The sequence below is a fragment of the Bombyx mandarina genome, chromosome 25, assembly GCF_030267445.1.
Source record: "Bombyx mandarina strain Sakado chromosome 25, ASM3026744v2".
NCBI classification, from domain to species: Eukaryota; Metazoa; Arthropoda; class Insecta; order Lepidoptera; family Bombycidae; genus Bombyx; species Bombyx mandarina.
The window spans coordinates 10,787,120-10,809,680 of NC_143231.1; the positions used below are offsets into that span (position 1 = coordinate 10,787,120).

Consider the following 22,561-nt stretch of genomic DNA (forward strand, 5'->3'; position numbering starts at 1 on the left):
AAATAAACGGTCGTGTTTATTTAATTAACAACACTTGAATGTTTTTATTAAAGCGATTTGTGAATACAAAGATGTTGAAAATATATATTGGCGAGGCGTGGACATGCTATAAGAATGGTTAAATAAAAATTGGAACAAGAAGTGTTTAAATGTGATTTTGCAATAGGATTTTTGAGAAATGAAGGCTGAACTGGTAAGATTGTGTATTTAATGTTGTATACTTTAAAAATAGAATACTGAGATGACAGGTGACAAATTACGTATTAATGCTGATTTTCATACCACCGCTTGGTTAGAAGACCAAAGTTAAGAGGTCAACAGTGTCAATTTACCATCTGGACATATTGGTATTAAAACCAAGGCCTATTTAAGAGTTTCGCAGTAAAAATTATACCAAGCAAGTAGGTTTTCTAAAAAGAACTTGCCTGATGACGTCACTGGTAGAGTATGCACGGAAGAAGTGGAAGCTATACACAGATTAGACATCTTAGACGATAATTATCCTATCTAAGATTTCAACGAAGGTTCTTATCGCCTAAAACTTTTGCAAAAAAGTTTTGCGAACGGTTATTGGAGATAAAGAATAGAGATTGGGGGAATGATACAAGGGGTACTCGAAAGTCAAAATGTACGTCTGCTAAATCTGGACAACCCCCCAAACTTAAGGGAAGATAATACGATGCATTCATTAGGATTAGCTTATGTATTAAACTTGATGCAATTGTTTGCTCAATGGCAGACTTATTGGCTAAGGTATTCCTATATATATTATGAAAATAGATGAAAGTTTTGAACAAATACACACTTTATAGCTAATGGTGACAGTCTACTTACTTTACTGTACATTTGTATTCTTGAAAACCGCGAGTATCTATCATAGCTCGAAAACGTTGACTCACCTTTACCTGAAAAGAGTCACAAAAAGAACATTAGTATTTTAAATAAACCAATTAATTACCTGTGACAATTCGAATTATAATTATCATCGTACACAAACACGTCGCTTTCCATATCGCCCACCTCTGAATGTCATGTGGGCGAATGAATAGTGAAAGTGGTCATCCAGAAAGAAATAGAGAACGCGATTGCGTATTGTGTGTATGCATTACGGATTGTATTGCCAATCCCATTGAGCCAACATCTTGAGTAATCTTAACGACTCATTTCTCTATTGTGAATGTGAACAAAACAAAAATAACATGTATTTTATTGGAATAACAAAGTTTCATAAAACAAGATTGAAGGTTAACACCGGACCGGACCGGTCAATGGGATATGCAAAACGGGCGAACGATTTTATTCAATACACTGAATTTTTAATTGGTTCCAAGTCACTTGAGACCGGATTCAGAAAAACAGGTTAGATTTCCAATATGCGTACTTATTACTGGAATCAAAACCGGTGCAAAAATCAATTTCGTGTTGGGTTAAATTCTATTCGGAGCAAAGATAGATCGATATTTACCATGGATATTGTGACGCTTTCTTATTTTAAAAAAGATAGTTTTTTGGACATCAACAGTTTCATGAATCCGTTAAAAAATTGGAAGTTTGAATTAGGAGCAACCTACCTAATCTAGTGATGTGTATTTAGAAATTATAAATACAGTACAAAATGCTTCGTGACATGACTGTCTTTACGCGAGATGTAGGAGCATCTACCTCCACTACTTCCAAGTAGGTAATTTCAATGCTGTCTCAACAAAAAGGTTTCGTATAGCTAAATCTACGTATGTAATAATGTACAAAATCAAAGCCGGCAAACATCCTTAGATTTTCAGTAGCGATTCACTGAGACTAAATTTTACCAATTAACATGTCTGGCACACGGGGGCCACGAATTAGAAAACGCAAGAGAAGCTACAATTAACAACGCTATAGCAATAACTTGGGCGTTATATTTCGGCCAGATAATTAACAAAGAGCAACTATTATTCGACGAAATGATTATTAGATGATTTCATAGTAACAGAATTGCCTCTTGCTTCTCGTTTAATGTTGAACATTTGATTGTGAACCTAATTTGTAATAGTCAACATGAGAAATCTCGGTTAAGTAAATGTTTGGCAGATGATAAAAGGGCCCTGATCGAAAGTGGCACAGCATGAAACATGTTTCGATAAAACAAATCTTAGCTATTTTTCGTAACCTGTTTTTCTCATGAGACAGTTCTTATGGATTTTATTATTTAAGTTACTCGATAGTTCTGTTTCAACAGTACAAAATTACTTCGCTTAAGGACAATTTAACTACAGTTGGGAGTAACGTCATTATCCACTTCGCTTCGCGTGTTCGCCATTACGGCCAATCAAATATCTGACCTTTGTGCGTTCGCAATTAAATATATACACATTGTGTATACAAAGGTATCAACATCAGATATCAATACAATTCTGTAAAAATACATACACAGAATTGGACCTAGTAATTAAAATTACCAGCTGTGCTGCCATCTGCTATTGTGAATCCGTGAGTTAATAAAAATTGATTACGCGTGCAACACAATCCCTTACCATACTTTAATATACTTAAATTAATGCGGTTAGAATTGGAGAGTTCTGCCGTGAAGCAGTAATGCATTTCGGTTTGAAGGGTGGGGCAGCCGTTGTAACTATACTGAGACCTTAGAACTTATATCTCAAGGTGTGTGGCGCATTTACATTGTAGATGTCTATGGGTTCTAGTAACCACTTAACACCAGGTGGGCTGTGAGCTCGTCCACACAAATAGGCAATAAAAAAAAAAAGTTAAAACTAATAAGAATTTAGCCGCTTATATATAAATTTTTATAAGCAGATATATTTAGTATGAACCTTTGAGAACAGAGAAAATGTGGGTGCAGTAAACGCAATTAGACAAATAAGTGTTATTAAGTCTTTAGCTTATACCTGATTGAGGTTTCTCTCTCGTAAATAGGACAAGTCGTAAGAAACTTCATTGAATGACGCCTACCGTCGGAATAGTATAAATCTAACGGCTGTGAAATAAGTCGGCAAGGAAATACATAATGGGTTTGTTTAGCATTTAGCCAGATCTAAGAAAAGGAGCATGTCGGAATTTTTGTTCGTTATTACGTGTAGAATGATGGTTTGTCAATGTCATCAAGACTACAAAAAAAAAAAGATCTCTAGTTCGGTACATAACCTATAAACAATAATCGTGACAACACAGGTCGTAAACTCACAGATCGAAATCCAAATAAATGTGGAGCGTCTTACGTTACGATAAAATCTACGGTGTTCAGTGTTTTCTTGTTGTATTTACCATGTGTTTGTCCTACTTATAACCTTATCTTTGTATCAGGCATCATTTACGACGACGACACAAACACAAATATACCACAATCGACTACCAAGTAACCCATGCGAATACTTAAAAATTTGTATGTATCATTCGTAATTCGCAACCTTAACGTTTAAAGTCGAAAATTACAGGCACTAGGATGACACATGTTTTCAATTCGCCTGAAAGTAATAATTTTATGTAAGAAGTCGTGATGTATTCAAACAGAACGGCCATGGCGCGCGCTTATAACTTGTTTTCATTGGTTGCCCGTCTGCAAACTTAAGCTAATAAAAATATACATGACATCAAAAGGAATAAATAGCCTTCACGGTGGTTGCAACGTTATTTTCATTACCAAGAATGACGAAATGTTTCGAGCTCTCGCGCATGACGCCAGTCCGGGAAAAATCAAGTACAAAGGTCGTAATTGGTTCGAAATAATCCAGCAAGGCTCACAAGAAACCATGACCCAGATTACATTTTATTTGTGGAGGCGTTACACGAGCATCTTTGAAGAAAACTAGTACAAACATTTCGTGTCATGATCGTGTCAATACGAGTATTACTATTCATTCTTAATTTAGCTCTATCCAATATTTCATAGTTGAATAATTTAGCCTTTAAAATGCTTAAACTGCGCTAATATATTTTAGCCTTTAAAATATATTAGCGCAGTTTAAACTGTCCAATTTGGGCGTTCAATTCAAGAAAAAGCTTTATTAGTTTGATTTTGAAGATTAAAATCTCTTGCCGTAAATTTTATATATGCATAGCCCTGAGGCCTGATTTGTTTACCTACGCCCAATGTCATTACAAGTCTTATGGCGTTTTTAAAATCACTTTAGAATTACATCAGTTCGTACGTTTAGAACTAGTTTGTGCGGTCACAGCATATACAGCTATGAGATATTCAAATACTATTAATATTACCTTCAATATTACAATTCTACAATACGAGAGCTAGCCGTGACTTTATATGGTCCGTTCGTGGTTATCTCAGGTAATAATGTTATGAATGTTACGACTCGTTTATTTTTGCTCTGTTACAAAGAGTGAAGTCATCGTTCTATTAAAATTTTATGTTTATTATACGGTTCTTTGTTGTATATAAAAGATATATTTTGGAATGCAACTAATTTAATAATAATGTAATATGCAGATAATAAGTGATACAATCGCGTTCTATCCAGTCAGCTAAATTTGCACATACATGTTTAAAAAGTACCAATTACATTGATGCACGTTATAAACCACACAACTATTAAAATCAGCATTTTGAATTCGCTTGTTACGTTACTATTTTTAGTTTATTATCCTTGTCCTCTATTAATCCAATAAAACTATGTTGTTGTTGTTTGAGTACAGTAACAAAGCGACACATCAACCAACACCCTTTTCGACCGACATTTTTTTTTGCGAAATCATGATCGATGTGCCATTACCGGTTTCTTCAAAAGCTTTCTACGTTATTATAGGGGCCCCGGGGCATTTTTACGAGTGTTTAATACTGAGGCATCCATTAGTACATATCTTTGCGGACATAAATTTATGCGTGTCAGAAATGAGTTCAATAACATTGCGTATGACGACAAAATCGGTACTGTATTCACGCTTATCGTCCTGGATGCGTAGACACAGGGTGCGGTGCGCATGCGCCAAGCGGATACGAGCACCATATAAATAGCCGGCGTCTATTTTTGTCGGGACACAGCCATCAGGCGCCCACCATGTGCCACGTAGGCCAAGTCGATTCGGGTACTGGTTTAAATTAATTGAATGCCTCGCATATTAAGTCACATGTGAAAAGGGGTTACTTCCTAACAAGTCTGCTGTGAGTCATAGGATATTGTTTTAAGAGGAAGACTTAACTTTTATCCAACGATACCAATGACTTACATCAGATACTTTTAATTAAGAAATAAATAGAATAAAATGCTCCAAGGTTAACAGAAAATGTCATTGGAGTAATTAATTTTAATAATTTATCGCACCTTTTAAACATTTTATGTTTTTATAGATCTGATCTTATTTTTTCGGTATAAGTTGCCTTCATAGTTACATACTATTTGCTTGTTGAATTATTTTTTTAAGTTTACAATTTACATTGTAAATAATGTCAGAATTTTAAAAATATGTACGTACATACATAAACACAATAAATTCAATTTGTAAATATTCGTAGGTGTTTCGTGAGTTCTATTAATTTCTTTAGTTTACATTTTCACCACAAGGTCATGGACACGTCGGCAGTTTACAAATATTTATCTCTCCACTTGCCACCAATGAGCAATCGCGTGGGAACTCAAGACCAAACAGACATACGATGACGCTGTTGGATCAATATTCAGTTACAAAGACTTTCCGACCTTGATCATAAGGCTTATAATAGATTTTCATTTAAAATATCACGACACTCAACTATTAGGTACTTTTCATATAGTGGAACAAAGATTTATTTCCAGGATTTTAGAATATAATTGAATCATAATTTCCCGTTCATTCGAATCGTGTCCTTATTATAAATCCATGTAGTTTTGGTCTAAGGATTAGGTTATGACTATGGTATTGGGATTCTTATAACGGGTGTTGGAGTGTTCAAGCCTTGCATGGCTTCTTCGCGGGACAAATCGAATGGATGTTGAAACCTGCCCGTGTCAACTCACAATATAGGGTATATTAAAGGTATAGTAAAGAAACCAGCATTGCTGCCAAATAAGAACAAAAACCGGTCCCCTGTATTTTGTCTGGTCTGGTTCGCTACTCAGATATCAAGCTGATGTAATTTGGATGTGCAGTAATGGGGTTAAAATCTAGTGTTTTATTCGCCATTCTAGCATTACTACGCAATAGTATTATTTTATGTTTATACATAAACAGAAAAACTTTAAAAAAGAAACTCATTCAATAAGAATATTACTCGCCTCACGTAGCACATGGAAATTCATTACCCTACGATCTAACGAGACCACACAAGGCGAGTTTAATTCATTTCATTCACTTTATGTTTGATTAGGCTAAAACACATCTGTTTTCATCCACTAAAACAGAAGCTAAAAACGGTCATGATATTATTATTGTGTACGTGTATACAAGTGGAATATGTGGTTGTGGTATTGTTGTGGTATTTTTCTTATCCTATTAGTCAGCAGCGGCTTGGCTGTGCTACTGTTATTGCTGATGCCTATTAGCAATTGAGAAGATAGGTAGGTAGGTAGGTACATACACATTTCGCATATACAACGTTATTCACTGCGTCTTATCCGCGTGTTTATCGGAATTTAAAATTATATAAGAATCAAATGTATTGAATCAAGATTTTCATAATATTTTTGTAGACTTGGTTTTCCCTGGTGGTTGTGTTTCTTATACTAAAGTATTCGTCTTTAAATTACAATCACAAAATTCACAAATATGCGTAATTACCGATGATGACCTTATAACCGTTATCATAAGACCCGTCACCTGTGTCGTTGCTAAGAGAATGTCCACGAAAACACATTAAAAAAGCGTCACATAAAATACCTACGATCATTGACGTAACATATTCGACTTGAACTGTAGTATATGATGGTGGTGGTAGAACCTCTTGTGAGTCCGCACGGGTAGGCACCACCACCCCGCCTATTTCTGCCGTGAAGCAGTAATGCGTTTCGGTTTGAAGCAGTAATGCGTTTCGGTTTGAAGGGCGCGGCCGTTGTACCTATACTGAGAACTTAGAACTTATATCTCAAGGTGGGTGGCGCATTTACATTGTAGATGTCCATGGGCTCCAGTAACCACTTAACACCAGGTGGGCTATGAGATCGTCCACCCATCTAAGCAATAAAAAAATATAAAAAAATATGACCAGTCTCTAATAATGTACTCCGGGATTGAGTTTGATGCGGGTGGTCTTTTAATAAGGTTAATCTCGCTACCGTTTCTATCCATTTCGGTCTAAATCATGACTCACCTCTTTCCTATTTAATATTTTTGTTCGAAATTTGAGAATCATGATTGCCTTTCACAAGTTTAAATCAAATTAACGTTTACGTCGACTTGTTCACTGTAAATTTTTAACACCTTTTTGTGGTTAGTGTACAAGATGAGGCCGCTTCTGTACATTTCTGGTTTGGTACGTTCATCGCTCTATTGTAAAACGGCTTTAAAATAATTTAATGAAACAATTTTTTTTTCTGACTTTCAATCTTTCTTCAATCATTGACGCTCTATGGCTCTTTTGCATTGTTGGAGATTTTAAATTATATTTATTAACTCAAACGATTGCTTAAGTAAATAGGTAATGCTTAATCTAATAGAATTATCCATTGATAAATGTTATGTCTGTTTTTTTGGGAGTCTTATTCGCAATTCAAATACGATTTTTGTTTTGAAAACAGCGATTTTTTTTAAATAATTCAACGCACATCGTAATATTCAGTTTAAATACCAGAGAAGCTAGGCTTGGCTTGAATCTTAAGTTTACATTTTTATAACAGAGCTTTACTATCACTGAGATAGGTGAAGGCGAGAAAGTTATTTCTACAAAACAAGAAAGACCCGTGGAAAAAACAAAAGCTATCAAGCGCTCTAAACAACAAATACAAAAACAGTTGTCTTTCTTCTTTTATTTAAAATCTTTTATTGAACTTATCCTGAATCTATTCTTTTAAAGTCGAAGAAATAATAAGTTATAGACCATGGGATTAACCAAAGACGTTTGAAGAACAAAAAAGCACTTTAAAGAACATTGACCTGACAGGCAACGACCCCCCTACAAACCGAAAAGGGGAATCATTGCGGATTAAAGAAACAAAGCAGAGCATTGTTCGTGTTAAAAAAGCTTTTAGCGCTGCGAATTTGTTGTAGAGAATTCTATCCTACATGAATTTGATCGAAAAGAAGAATAAATATTTGGATAAAACTGCAGATACGCTTTGTCACATACGAAGTGTCCGTAGATTTTTATGGTTTACCCAAAAGCTCCAGAGGATATAAAAAAAAAGTTACAAAATCATTTTAGAAATTTGAAACGAAGTATACTTATTATTATGTTTTCTGTCTTTTGCGTGTGTGGATAGTTTGGATAATTGTAATTTTATTCAGTTCATTTCTCGTCAATATTATAAATTTTGTGTATTCAATAAATTATCTACTCTGTACGTGAGTCTGTTGGTAATTTATGTGATACATTTTACGGCGTGTGCGTAGTCATGTCAATTTTTTATCGCCTTAGTAGGCAGACGTACTTGTGGCCGACATGACATAGGTCAGTCACCGCTCACGGGAATCAGCAATGTCAGGGGTCAACCGGGCGAGTAGGTGAGCCCTCGGGGCTCTAACCAGTGTGAGTTTTTTAACGTTCTCGATAGCGTAAAAGTTAACTCAAATTTGTATGGAGTTGGAACGTTTGCCGCTAGGAGCGTTGCTAAAACTAGCCCTAGCGAGAGCAGCGCTTCGCAGTTTCGCAGTGTCATGGGTGAAATCGCTACATAGAACGGATTATTCTTCTTCAAACTTCGTTTGTGTGAGCGTGTGCGTGTGTGTGTGTGTGTGTGCGTGTGAGTGTGTGTGCGCGCGCGCGCGTGTGTGTGTGTGCGTGTATGCGAGTGCGTGCGTGTGTTTGTGTGTGCGTGCGTGTGCATTTGTGTGTGCGTATGTGTGCGTGCGTGTGTGTGGTTGCGCGCGCGTGTGTGTGTGTGTGTGTGTGTGTGTGCGTGCGTGCGTGCGTGCGTGCATGCGTGCGTGCGTGCGTGCGTGCGTGTGTGTGTGTGTGTGTGTGAAACAATAACGCGAAGGTAGCACAGCTGAGAGTATATTAAAAACTTCACCTTACGTCTCAAGGTGAGTGGCGGCATTCACGTCGTGATGTCTATGGGCTCCAGCAACCACTCTATGTTTAGTTCACCCATCCACGCAATAAATAAACGTTAGTTTTAATCTTGATCGGGTGTGTGAAAAGCTTTGGCATACTTCACACGATGTCTGTATGTTTGACTGATTTCCAGAAGGACTTTCTCAAATACAAATAAACTTCTCGACCAGTAGCACTAAGAGTTTAACCACTCGAAAGGCAAGTGTCACCTTCAAATTTGTTTTTGATTTTCGCTGGATTGTTGAGAAATTATCATTGTATACATAGTTAAAGGTGATAATGGTACGAAACGCTTTGACATTACCTAGACGCATAATAATAATAGTGTTTTTTCTTGCTTGTGTGAATCTAAGTCGTACGCACTTATTTTATGAGCGTTTGTTGAAATTACTAAACAACTTTCACTGGTGGTAGGACCTCTTGGGAGTCCGCTCGGGTAGGTACCACCACCCCGCCTATTTCCGCCGTGAAGCAGTAATGCGTTTCGGTTCGAAGGGTGGGGTAGCCGTTGTAACTATACTGAGACCTTAGAACTCACTGGTGGTAGGACCTCTTGGGAGTCCGCACGGGTAGGTACCACCACCCCGCCTATTTCCGCCGTGAAGCAGCAATGCGTTTCGGTTCGAAGGGTGGGGTAGCCGTTGTAACTATACTGAGACCTTAGAACTTATATCTCAAGGTGGGTGGCGCATTTACGTTGTAGATGTCTATGGGCTCCAGTAACCACTTAACACCAGGTGGGCTGTGAGCTCGTCCACCCATCTAAGCAATAAAAAAAAGAAAAAGATTACTGTAATGTATGTAATATAAATTATGATTATATAGACATGAGGGTACTTGTGTGTAAAATTCGTAGGTACGCCATTTTGAAATTGATGTGTATGTTAAAAATAATTTATATTATCTTTATGATTCCTTTAGATTTAGTTGATATTTTTTTATGATTCTTTTAAAAAAAGCTTAAATTGATATTTTGTAACGAGTTCAAAAAGTAGGTCTTGTATTATATTTATAAATTAGAGTAATTTATGGGAACATAGTAATGACGAAAAAATGGTGCGTATCCATAGAGAGCGGGCGATGACTTTCAAACACACACCCTTTTCATTATGGGAACGGCCTGAAAACACTGTTATATATGAATATAACAGTGTTTTCAGAGTGAAAAAGCGGAAATTATTATACATAATAGTGACTTGCGTAACTGCGTTGATGATAAAAATGGTTTTACAATGAATGAATACTTTTAGAAATATACAGTTCTTATAAAGTGACTAGCTATACCCACCCATCCGCTTCGCTGGGCATTTAAAATTAACATTATTATTTCTCACCCCCACAAAGATTCTCATAATTAACGCCTCCGCAACTGGTGTAGGGAGTCCAACGCTCATATAAATATTAGCCTGTCCATCAAGTACATGTATTTTCGACATGGATACCAAGTTTCAAGTCAATCGGAAGCATGGTTCAGTAGTTATAACGGAACATCCGTAAACACCATTGTAGATTTATATATTAGTATAGATATAGATGGGCATTCGTTTGCTATGTCATCATCATATTTATCATACCTTGCCTCCAACTGGACAGGTTCACTAAATATCCAATAGGATTGGAGAGTTTTAGGGATAGGGATGGGCGGTACTTTGGTGTACTTCAAAAGTTTACGTAAAGTAAGGTTTAAGAACCGTTGTCTAGACGGCTGTTTCGGACCTTGAGTTTGCAACTTTGTTCGAAATACCGCCATACAAGCAAAATTATTTCAAGTCTTCATATTGCAATATATTTCACTGATATTTGATTATATAAAACGTTTATTTTACATTGAAATTTAATAATTAAAGAAAAACTAAATTAGAAATTCGAACTCATTTAGGTCGAACGTTTCCGGTCACAATCCAACCGCTGTTCCGAATAACATTGGTTTGCGATTTAGCATCTGGTTACGCGCTTCTTGATTATTCCAGTTACATTTCACAGGAAGCTATATGATATTTATTTTATTTAGACGATCGATTTTAATTTCTAAAAATTATCCGTAAATGAAATATAAAACATAATATAGTAGTTATACAGAATCTAGATGAGAAGAAGGTAACTACTAACTGCAAGACGTTTTGTATGTTTTATTTTGTATAGAGATAAAATTACAATAGATCTTATCTTGCGTTCCTGATTAGCTTTTTTCGCCTACCTAATCGTTGGTACCCTAAGGGGCTATTCCAAATTCACGCGGACCGGTAGATTAGCTAGCACTAGACAGAGCAGTGCTTCGCTGAATCTACTACCGGATCAGAACCCGACCCACTGAGAAGATCCGGCGAGAAACTCAGTGGGTTGTGTCTATGCGCTAATTCGCACCTCGACTCCGACGACGAGTTCGACGAGGACGGAGACCGGTGCTTGATAAGCCTAAAAGCGCCGAGAGTGGGTCCGGAGGATCCCACAAGACATGTTTTGGGCGACGGCGGCTTTGCTTTGCTCAGTCACCTGGGTCAAAAATGTAGTTAGCGGTGGCCATGATAACTGGGTTATCGTGCCGCGCTGCTTTTTCAAAGTAGCGTTCTGACGCTTTTCTAAGATACTTACGTATCTGTTATAGATTTGGGTCGTCGTGAGGATCTACATTCCTCACATACCACGGTGCTTAATTAGTATTGAAAGACGTGAAAAAAACTGCGGTAAAATCGTGATTTTACATATCAGTTTAATTTAATTTCTTAATTCGTGTAGGATGTTGATTGAAACGGAACGTGGGATGCGAGTGGGAAAACGATAAAAGGCATTGCAGATCAACGATATATTAATGAGGGAAAAACAATCGTAGAGAAGGAAGGTGAACGCGCACGTGGAACCATAAAAATATTATGTTAAATGAAAATATTCAACTACGAAAAAATTTATCAGGAGCCTGAATCTCCTAATTCTTAATTTACTTTATTTATAACAACGTTCATGTCTAGATGCATATATACAGTTAAAATTATAAAAATTATATTTTCAAATCTATTTATATATGTGTTTTTATTGTATTGTTTCTGTTTATTTGCCTCTAATTATGAAAACAAGGAAAAACGAATCGTTAAATGATTTATAGACTAAAATAAATAATTCGAGAACCACAAATAATGTGTGATATTACCGTACCTTTGATATACATAGCTGTATGTATATTATAACATTTCACGCTGTTTAAGCCAGCACCCAAAAACGAATTAAATAAAAAAATAAAACTGACATTGAGGCAAAACAGATATAATCCATTTCGAAATTTGAATCTCAATTTTATCACTCGCACAACCTTGGCCCACAGTCATATTACGTAAAATGATGTCATACTTTATTAAAAGTTTTGCAGAAAACTGAATAAAACAACAATCGGACTTATAATGTTTTCTCGACACGATTTCGTATTTTATATGCTCTAATATAACAATATTCTACTGTTATATATACGTTGATTATTTCGCTCCAGTTGAATTAGAGTAAAAGAAGATAAGGTAGGACTAAATACATACATAAAACACCTGCAAAAGGTCCGGAAACAATCACAATATAATCGACAGATATGAGGGTTAGGGTTACCATGCAAAAGTTTTGGGTCATTTTATCTCTACGATAAGGCCTATCCATAAATTTGAAAAAAATATAAATCTTTACAGAAACATTAAAAACGTCAAATGATGTCAGTAACAAAAACATTAAGCTTAATAGGTTTGCAAATTTAGGAGCGGTGTCGCGCCCATTCTATGCCCTTGACCCACTAAAAGAACTAGACAAAAGGCATAACGTGATGGATATTAATGAATGATCACATCTGGATATAGCTAAGGACGGTGTAACACGTGTAGACAACGTGCAATTCAGCACGAGTTAAGGTCACGACAAAGAATTCTTGAATACAAGCGATATTTTATCGAGAATTAACTTTTAATGAATACTTCCAAACGTTTGTCGAAGAATGACCTTAATAGCTATTCTCGTATCAAAACGACTGAATCGTTTAGATAACAGCACTTGTTTAAAGTAATTGCTGTTTACAATAGATCCGGCAGTATTGTTATAAAAGGCATTTAAAAATTAATAAATCGGTTCGTTTGTATATTGAATATTTGGCACGAAGTCAACTAAAAATGGCGCGTGAATGAGTTGAAAACAGCGAAACAGTGTGCGTTTCTACAACGGACCCAGTTACAATGAAGTCACACGATTAAAAATAGACATTTAAATCGGTACGCGGTTAGTTTAGGGACATTTAATAATTTAGCGCGGTAAAACATTGAACGGTGTTAAATTGGTAGGCAGCGGCTTGGCTCTGTCCCTGGCATTGCTGAAGTCCATGGGCGACGGTAACCACTCACCATCAGGTGGGCCGTATGCTCGTCTGCCTACAAGGGCAATAAAATAAATAAATAAAATAAAATCGATTAATCAAAGAAATAAATTTCAATAAACATCCCGTCAGACTACTTTAGAAATGTTTATGTTACGTGAAATTTTATGTCTAGAATCTGGATACAATAAAATTTTTTTTTTTTTTTATAACGCCCTAATTTGCAATCAACACTGAATACAAAATTGGTTTGTAATCTTTTTTTTTTGTAGCGATAGATTTCTAGTAGTGACGTCACAGGTTTGCGTCGCAGAAAAACCGGTCGGAATCATGCAAGACCGCTGCGGACTCATCCAAGCTTCTGAATCATCGGACCGCCACGCCGTTGCGGTTTATGGAGTGGATTTTATTCAATGACATACTAAATTTACTTGTAATTGAACTCAAAACTGTTACTCGCGTATTCTTCGTACATGCCCAGCTTTCACGTAACTCTTTTGTGAAGCAAATGTCAGACTTTTTCAAGGGCGAGGAGAAAGAATAAGCGCCGTGTCGTTGTAATTCAACATACGTACGCTAGTTATAATGTTTCATATTGAATTGAGGTGTGAGCTACCGCAGCGTGTTCCTTTGCATGACAATGGATAACAATGCGACGCCGTATTCCGTTTTGCTAATGCGTGTGACGGATATCATTGTGGATTCGACGCGTAAACAGTTTTGTGTTCTATCGACTGTTGCTGAAAACATTTAACTATATACCCGTACTGTTCTGACCAGTTGTTTAAAAATACATACTTAGTTGAAATTGCCAAGCGCGTTATGTGTTTACATGGCGATCTCAACACAATCTACATAGATGTAGGAATCGAGAACATTCCAATAAAAACAAAAACAAAAAATTTATATATTTTATTGCTTTAAGGAAAATGTCATTAGTAATAACAGTAGCTGATGGCTATTTGCTAATGGATTGTTTCGACACACATTACGTGACCGAGGTCCGGTTTACAATTCATTACAAACGTAAGACAACACAACACATATACACATTATATTTACATTGAGTTTGATGAAATCAAATAAAAGAAATGGGACGTCGAAGACAATAAAAACAGCAGATGTTACTTGTACGCGTTGAATATTAATTTGCGAAACTCATTGAATATTTATGCAAAGACTATTTTAAATTACAGAATCATAAGCAAACACTAAGACTAGATTCATCATACGTGACAAGACTAGCAACTCTTTTGTGTCAATATTGTGTGATATGTACCCACTGAGTTTCTTGGCGGATCTTCTCAGTGGGTCGCGAATCGCGATTCAGTGGGTTGCTAGAACTTGCTAGACCTAGTGTTAGTAAATTGTCTCAGGTTGAGCCCGTGAGCTTAGCTAACCGTCCGCGAGAAGCTGGAATAGCCCCTTAGGTTACCAGCGAATAGGGAAAAGAGTGATATGTGGATATTTACTGAGTATTCCAAAATATTATATCAAATCATCTACAATATCATAACGTACAACGAAGCCTGAGTAATTATGATGGATTGATAGAGTGATGGAATTTGCAAAACCGTTAGTATCCGGCTGTCCATAGGATCCGCTGCCATAATCGGTAGCTACCCTTCAAAGTGCTTGTTCGCTAGCGGTCATCGACCTCCTCATTGCAATCAGATCTGTAATGTAACAGATTTTACTGTAACAATATTATCCTTGGCAGTTAATTGTCGCGTTGTTAATTATTTCGCATTCATCAACGGTTATCAGTGACATTTATAAAATAGATTTACAGACGTGACGCCGCGTCTACGAGCAATAACATTAATTCTAGTCGTCAAAGTTAATCACAAAAGTATACTGCGTGAATCGGACGCCGTATTATTAGCAATAAAGGACAAAGTTCAATACAAGGTTGAAGTCATTATAAATACTACCGCTTTAAGTTCCTGTTTTTTTTTTCTTTTTTCGTTTTATCGCCGAATGTTTATTTCAAGCCAGTGACGCGGGCATATCAGAACACGATGACAAAAACTCTTTATTACAAACGCTAGGATATCACGCATTATCGCCAGTCCCTCACCGCAACGACAGTTACACTGATAATATAAATGGTTCGAGATAAAATCGATGGAATTTATCAGAGAGAAGGGATAGGGGGGAAGCTATCAATCGCCTACACGGTTTTCCGCATATGGATTAATTAACTGCAATTAGTTTCCTGGTGAATACAATGGTCTAGGTTTTACCTTGTACGTTTACGCATACTAATTTTGTGCGCTTTTAGGAGTTTTCCGAGTCGTCAATCTAATCCATAAATGGAAATGCGTTTAAGCTACAACTTGAATTTAAAGGTTAAATGAAGAAACAAGTATAAAAAACCTTTATTTCCATAAGTTTCCATTGTTTGAGTTGATCAAAATAGAAATAAGTTATGAAATACGATAAAAAAAAACGACTTTTATGGCAACACGCCAGTTTAATCCACCTCGGCTTGTGTTTAGACTGGGTTAACTACGCGACGTAAGAAATGTTTACTAAGCTAAAAATATGAATCAAGTCAACGTCCTTAGCTACCGAATGGTCAAGTACCTCATCACGGCGATGGAACAAGAGGATGATAACGTTATCTGCGATGGACGTGGTGGGGACGAGACGCCGGAAATATACGATACAACATGGCGGCTTCTCGGAACGTGCGTGCACGCATCCGTTTACCAAGAAAAAGGAAACGGTACATTAATTTTGCACAGGGCACGAATCAATGAGCGTTTTTTTTTCGTTAAAGATTACGTAATGTTATTTTACAATACTTATGAAGATGCATTATCTTATCTATAGTTCCGTTGTATTACGCGGCTATTTACGTAAAACTTGTCAATAACATAGATAAATATTAATGTCATTTAATTATTAGAATGATCATTAATTAGTACAAAATCACGATGATCTTTATTTCGCACCCATTATTTTGGGTTTTAAAAGGAAAACCCGAATTCTATACTATTTCATTAAACATTAGATTCTGTTGAAAGAAGTATATTTAAAGTCAAGTTTGGACTGTAGATCTTAATTAATTGCAGCAAGAATATTATATTTCACACTTAATTCCTTTATCAATATTTGTAATGAAAACAGAATAATTCAAGTATAGGAATAATTAATGAATTTAATTTTCTTCATAAGGCATAAACACGTGAAATTATATTTCAATGTAAAGAATAGTAGATTATTATATTAATTAGAACATACCTACATGATAAAATTCCGCGGCACAAAATTAATAGTCAACGAATAAACAATTACTCGTTACTAAGGACAGACGATAGGTTATCAATGTATGAAGTACCTGTGTAAAAATATTCGATATTAGTCGAGGTTCTGATATACAAACTATCAAATTTTTTTCATTCTTTTCGTTCAATGTTCCTGTTTCGTGTCGGGCTCCTATGATATTTATTAAATAACTAGCTGACCCGGCAGACTTCGTAGTGCCTCAATCGATCAATAAAACACCAAAACTTTTGTATAAAATAAACTTAAAACAAACAAAAAGAATCCGTCTGACGGGGGACACATCAAAGGAAAAACAAAATTGTTATTTTTATTTAATTCCGAGCATTTTCATATTTATCTACCTTTTAAACCTTCTCTGGACTTCCACAAATAATTCAAGACCAAAATTAGCCATATCGGTCCAGCCGTTCTCGAGTTTTAGCGAGACTAACGAACAGCAATTCATTTTTATATATATATGTAGATAGATAGATGAGTCTTGGTCATTGAAGTTTTTTTTCTTCCTCCGTGTCAAATATTTTTGTAGTCGACCCTTCTAGTCCTAATAAGCTACGTTGTGTATATTTCGGGATGCAACACCATTCTTTTCATGAACGTTTTTGGTTTGCCTTTTGGTGGTATCCGTTATCAAATATCCAATCAAAAACACGAACCCTGAACAGATTTTGCTGTAACTAAGCACGAGATTTATACAACAGATGAAACACCAGTTATTTATAGTTTTCAGACCAAATGATTCGCCTGTTTGAAAGTGTTTATAAAACAACAACGCGAGCGAACATTTGCCCTTTTCATTCTCGTCGAAACAAACTTTTTATGGTCAGGATCCGTTAAACAAATAATCATTATTATCCTGTGTTCCTTACCGAAAATCGTACAGTTGTTTAATCAAAGTCATTACCAAGATAAACAATTTCACTACGTTCGTATTAAAAGCTGAACATGCATCGTCGGCGCCACGACCACCAGCCCTCTCGGTCGGCAGGCTATCCGAAGCCCGCCTAGATGGCACCGGTTAGAATGGTCTATCCTACGGAATACCCCGCTGGGTCAGAACCAGCGTGGGTTGAGGATAGCCGGCCTTCCATCACCCGGATGCTCATGCATAAAACGCGTGCAGAGCAGCTTGCACGTCGTCTTCTTAGGCCCCCTTCGCCGGTCCCCAGGCCGACATGTGAGGGAGACCCGAAACACTTAGAGGGCCAGGGCTTGGGCGAGATCCGCCTCCCTGGCCCCCGCTCGACGGCGGCGGGCCTGTGCGTCTCTCACGCGCCCCGCCGCCTCCTTCTGCGAGATGGTGCACTCGCAGAAGTCGAGCATCGCAGCTGAACATGCATAATGCATGTACTAAAGTTTCTTCAAGACAAACATGTGGGCAGCGAGACCATTCGAGTCGTATTTTATTAGAAGTTTTTCATGGCAAAAGAAACTACATTATCGCTTTATTTGTGAACGCTGTACTGTGGTATTTGAGTGGGAAATTGCACTGATATTTTTTTAACTGAAATACTTAAATTTATATATTTAATCTATCGCTGAACAGATTCTAAACAAAACACTCCTCTTTGAGTAGTAAATCTAGGGTTTACTTTGTTTTGATTATACGGACATTCAAAATTACAACATAATTTATTACGAACTTTGGGCACAGCATGAGTTTCGGCGCGAACTGGGCGAACATTATCCGCCATTTTGAAAGTTATCGAAGGAGATTCGCGTAGGTGTGATCTTTAAAAATTGTTTACTCGACTATGATGTTTACTGAATCTATCTTATACGTTAACATGCATGCGGAAAACCTTGAAGAAATTAAATTAGCGAAATTTTATTCCGAGTACGAGCTATTATTTACTGTCGAAATCTACAGAGAATATAATTATGTAATTTAATACAGATTGAGGGCGCATTTACATTACAGGAATTTTCGTAACTATAGTGTAATTATTATGTACCTTCTTGGAAATAGTAGGCCTTTAAAGCTAAAAGAATGATTAAGGCCAGAATCACATGATCACAATGCATCTTTTGATTAATGAACAATCTATTATAATTATCATGTGATTTCAATGTAACTTATTCGAAGTCGTAAAACGCGATGCTTCAATGATTATTTATCACAGAGCAGTTCGATAGTTCACTTGCGGTAGCTGTAAGCAAAAAACTCGTATGCACAAGACGTAATTGGCTCGAAGGACGCATGCCTGAGTATACGCATCTCTTTCTAATCGTTTGTATAGTTGTCTCATTCTAATATTTTTTTAAATCAGACAAGAGTGACAAGACCAGTCAAGAAACAGACGAAGGGCCTTTCGTCTGTGTGTAACTACTATTTATGTGTAACAGCAACTACAATTAAAGATTTACACTCGAGCAGACAGCAAGCATGCAAAACAATATCATTTTTTTGTTATTTTAAGATCTAGTAGGAAACTTATGTAAAATTGAACAAATGGGCCACAAGTATTAATAAAAGACTTGACAATTTTATGTCAGCGTTTTTCATGTTTCGCAGTACAATTGTGTTTTTTTATCCTATCCCTTAATGTCCCCTATCAGTCTACTACTACTGCTGCGCTGGCGCTATGACTCTGAAGTGGGTCTTGGCCTCCGACAATAAACTTTATCATAACTTGATCTATCTTTCTTATAGCAGTAGACTCCCTCGACATAAATTATTACTTCTCCTACTTCAAAATTGCAGGGCTATTCAACTAAATGCTTGATAATGGCATGCAAATAATTTTGACAGGTAGACTATTCTTAAAGGCCTCAACATGGTCAGATCTTTAAATTGTGGAATACCGAATTTATTTGTTTGATTGTCATACCGTTATCCGTGGTTAGAATGAAACATAGCTCTGCACCATGATGAACACTGCATATTACTATGATTCGCAGAGACAATGCCTAAAATTGAATAGACAAGTATATAGCCGAAAATTGGCATAGCGTAAACGAGCTAGCTTGCAAAAGTGACGTATGAACAACTGGGAGCAATCAAGCGAGTGCTAGTCTTGTTTTTAATCAGCAAAGTGAATGGTAAATGTTTCATTGATTTGTTAAATTTGGTTGCACGATCACAACACCATAAAAAACACTTTTTATGTCCTTATATCCAGCTGAATGTGGATTCTGGAAAGATATTCCTTTCCTCTCAAATAGGGATATTATAAGCCCTCCCATATCTCCTACAAAAGATGTTGACTTTAAATTCTTGACAAGCATTTCTTCTACTTCCCGTGTCACTTTGATTGCACTCTTCATTCAATACCCCCAGATACTGGTTTTTACTTTAATAATGTCTTTAAAAGGTGTTAAAATTTTACTTATTGCAATAATATGATTATGCTTCCTCAGTGTTTTCCCCATTTCTAGCCTCTCATTTACTTCGAGCAATCTTCGTGATTTGGGAAACAAGGCTTTGTTGTAGCAAGTTCAAAATGTTCCAATCCTTCTTTGCCTTCTCAGTTCTGGCCATAATTCTGTTTCCCGCTAAGTTCTTGAGCTCAGTTTAATCTTTAATTCTATAATTCATGCAGCCCTTTCCAATTCAGTTTTCAAAAAGCCATAAATTGACCACATAGCTACTACTACAAAGTTACTGATAACAGTCAAAACAAAACAAACTACTCAGTTTGTTACTGTTGTCAGATTTAAGCAGAGCTTTTAGATATTTAGCGTAAAATAAGCAATTCCTATCATCTATTGTTATCTTTTTCTGTCTACATAAATAAATACATTTATTTTTATTATACATTGTAGATGTCTATTGAAAACAACTTATTTATCATATCGCTCAAGGATCTCAAACTATTGTAGTCAAATTACCTATAAGAACATAACAAGTACTATACAGTTAAATTTAGCTCAATCAGGAATTTAGTAGTAGTAGTCGTAAAATACTTTTTTTAAAAGCAGTGGTCTATACACTTTTGGCGATGATCTCATAACTGAGGAAAAAACAAGTATTTCTGATAATTAATAATCATGGTAATTTATTCTAACAAAATAGTTAAAAAGTTTTCTTTAACATCATTCATTATAAAAGACAAAAATAAAATTGTAATTGGAATAGTGCTCAACAGTCAAAACGGCAAAAAAGAGCAGACTGATCATGTCAGCGACTCATGCATAACAAAGAAAATAACATTAACCAGTTAAATTATAGTAATCTAGTAAACTATTTGAAATGCACGCTTATTATGCATGATTACATAAAAGTAATCAAAGTCACTCATTGATAAACATAGCTTATAACAGATAAGGAGTGTAGTGTAAAACATTGTGTATTATGAATTATGCAAAAATCAATGAAATCTTGTCGTTTGGTAGTTAACTGGTATTTAACAACAAAATAGCGCTCACCAAAGCTCTCAGTCAGTTTTAGCATAACGCCGCCGATGTGCATGTCACCTTTGACGACCATCGTCCGTTTTTCGTTCAGATCCGTCACATAAATCGTGAGGTTCCACGACCCATCACCAACTATTTCACCGTCCGCCAACATTTTCACTAGTTCGTTTAATTAAACTTATTAACTACAAGTGTCACTACCGAGCGCGCATTGCGAGTCTAAGCTTTTTTGAAACTACGTCCGCCACTGCCACGATTGAAATGTCAACTGAAAACTGACAACAGAAATTAGAAAGAGACAACTATGAATCTTGAATGATTTTTTTAAGGGATTTTATGACCTGGTAGCTAAGACTTTTAAGTCATGTCCTATTTTAATTTATATTCTTATTTTTATGAAAAATGATGTAATGAAATGAAGATGATTAATTTGAGACATCAATCAACTGGATTGAAAACAAATGAAATGAGGTGGGATGATATGGGATGAAATATAATCTCAGTAAAATGATTTACTGAGACTTTTTCATTGGACTTTTTGGAGGATCCCGAGAAGTGACGTCCAACGGCTTTGTTTCATTTTCCCACATTTGTACATTTTCACAGATATTGAACACTTAATAAACCACCGCTATTACACATTTAAACCTGAAGAAACACTAAATAGACAAAATAAAACAAATCACACAACTTCTCTCCTCGCGTTCCCACCAAAAAGACCTATTTGATGTAGCCATATCGAAACCAAAATTTTTTCGATTCTACCAATTTTTTTTCTTTGGAAAACTAAATGCATAGTTTTCCATAAGGATTGTAAAAAACTATGCATAAAATAAATAAAATAATGCGAATAAATCAAAATTAGGTTTAGTTTAATATCTGTGACAAAACTAAGCTGAATTCGGACTTGTTTGTGGAAACTGGTGGAAACTGACAAATGGAAGACTTCTTCCGTCGAGCCAATGTTTTTCTTTGGTGGACCAATAATGAATCCGAATAATGTTTGGAACTTGTAAATACTGGCTACTACCACATATTTCAACATTTTTGGAATTTTTTATTGAAATGAAGTCTCTCAATTTTTAAGAAAGATTAATGCAGTTTTAAACTTACAGCTGCTTGCGTTACTTTTCATTCCTATATTTTCAATTCAAAACTGTGATCTATCTACAGAGGCATATAACAATGGCCTACTGAATTTAGCCCCCCCTTTTTTGTTTTTATTATAAATTATTTGTTCGTTGTTTGTTCGTTAATGCTGTTAATGTTAATGCTGTTAATGTTAATGCTGTTAATGTTAATGTTGTTAATGTTAATGTTGTTAATGTTAATGTTAATGTTAATGTTGTTGTTAATGTTAAATGTTGATGTTAATGTAAAAATTGTATTTAATCAAAAAAATTATTTATTTATAATTAATTAAACAAATGGTCACACAA

The 22,561-nt window shown here is 35.9% G+C and overlaps 1 protein-coding gene across 3 annotated transcripts; it reads right to left on the minus strand.

Moving 5' to 3' along the window:
• Positions 1 to 219: 219 nt before the first annotated feature.
• On the minus strand, positions 220 to 21,408 carry LOC149499892 (fermitin family homolog 2-like). Of its 3 annotated transcripts, none has more exons than XM_089738337.1 (2): positions 21,135 to 21,408; positions 220 to 905 (listed from the first exon to the last, which is right to left on the minus strand). In XM_089738337.1, the coding sequence occupies exons 1-2, from the start codon at positions 21,274 to 21,276 to the stop codon at positions 769 to 771; spliced, it is 279 nt and encodes a 92-aa protein (XP_089594463.1). In that variant the 5' UTR covers positions 21,277 to 21,408; the 3' UTR covers positions 220 to 768. The 3 variants fall into 3 exon arrangements, with proteins under 3 accessions (XP_089594463.1, XP_089594464.1, XP_089594465.1); XM_089738338.1 differs by lacking the exon at positions 220 to 905 and adding an exon at positions 14,373 to 15,151 and having other exon boundaries at positions 21,135 to 21,407; XM_089738339.1 differs by lacking the exon at positions 220 to 905 and adding an exon at positions 16,760 to 16,821 and having other exon boundaries at positions 21,135 to 21,407.
• Positions 21,409 to 22,561: the final 1,153 nt, after the last annotated feature.

Coding starts and splice junctions, on each gene's coding strand:
- LOC149499892 (XM_089738337.1), bottom strand. CDS start 21,276: ATGTTGGCGGACGGTGAAATAGTTGGTGATGGGTCGTGGAACCTCACG. Junction 906..21,134: donor AAAACTGACTGAGAGCTTTG/GTGAGCGCTATT, acceptor GACTCTTTTCAG/GTAAAGGTGAGTCAACGTTT.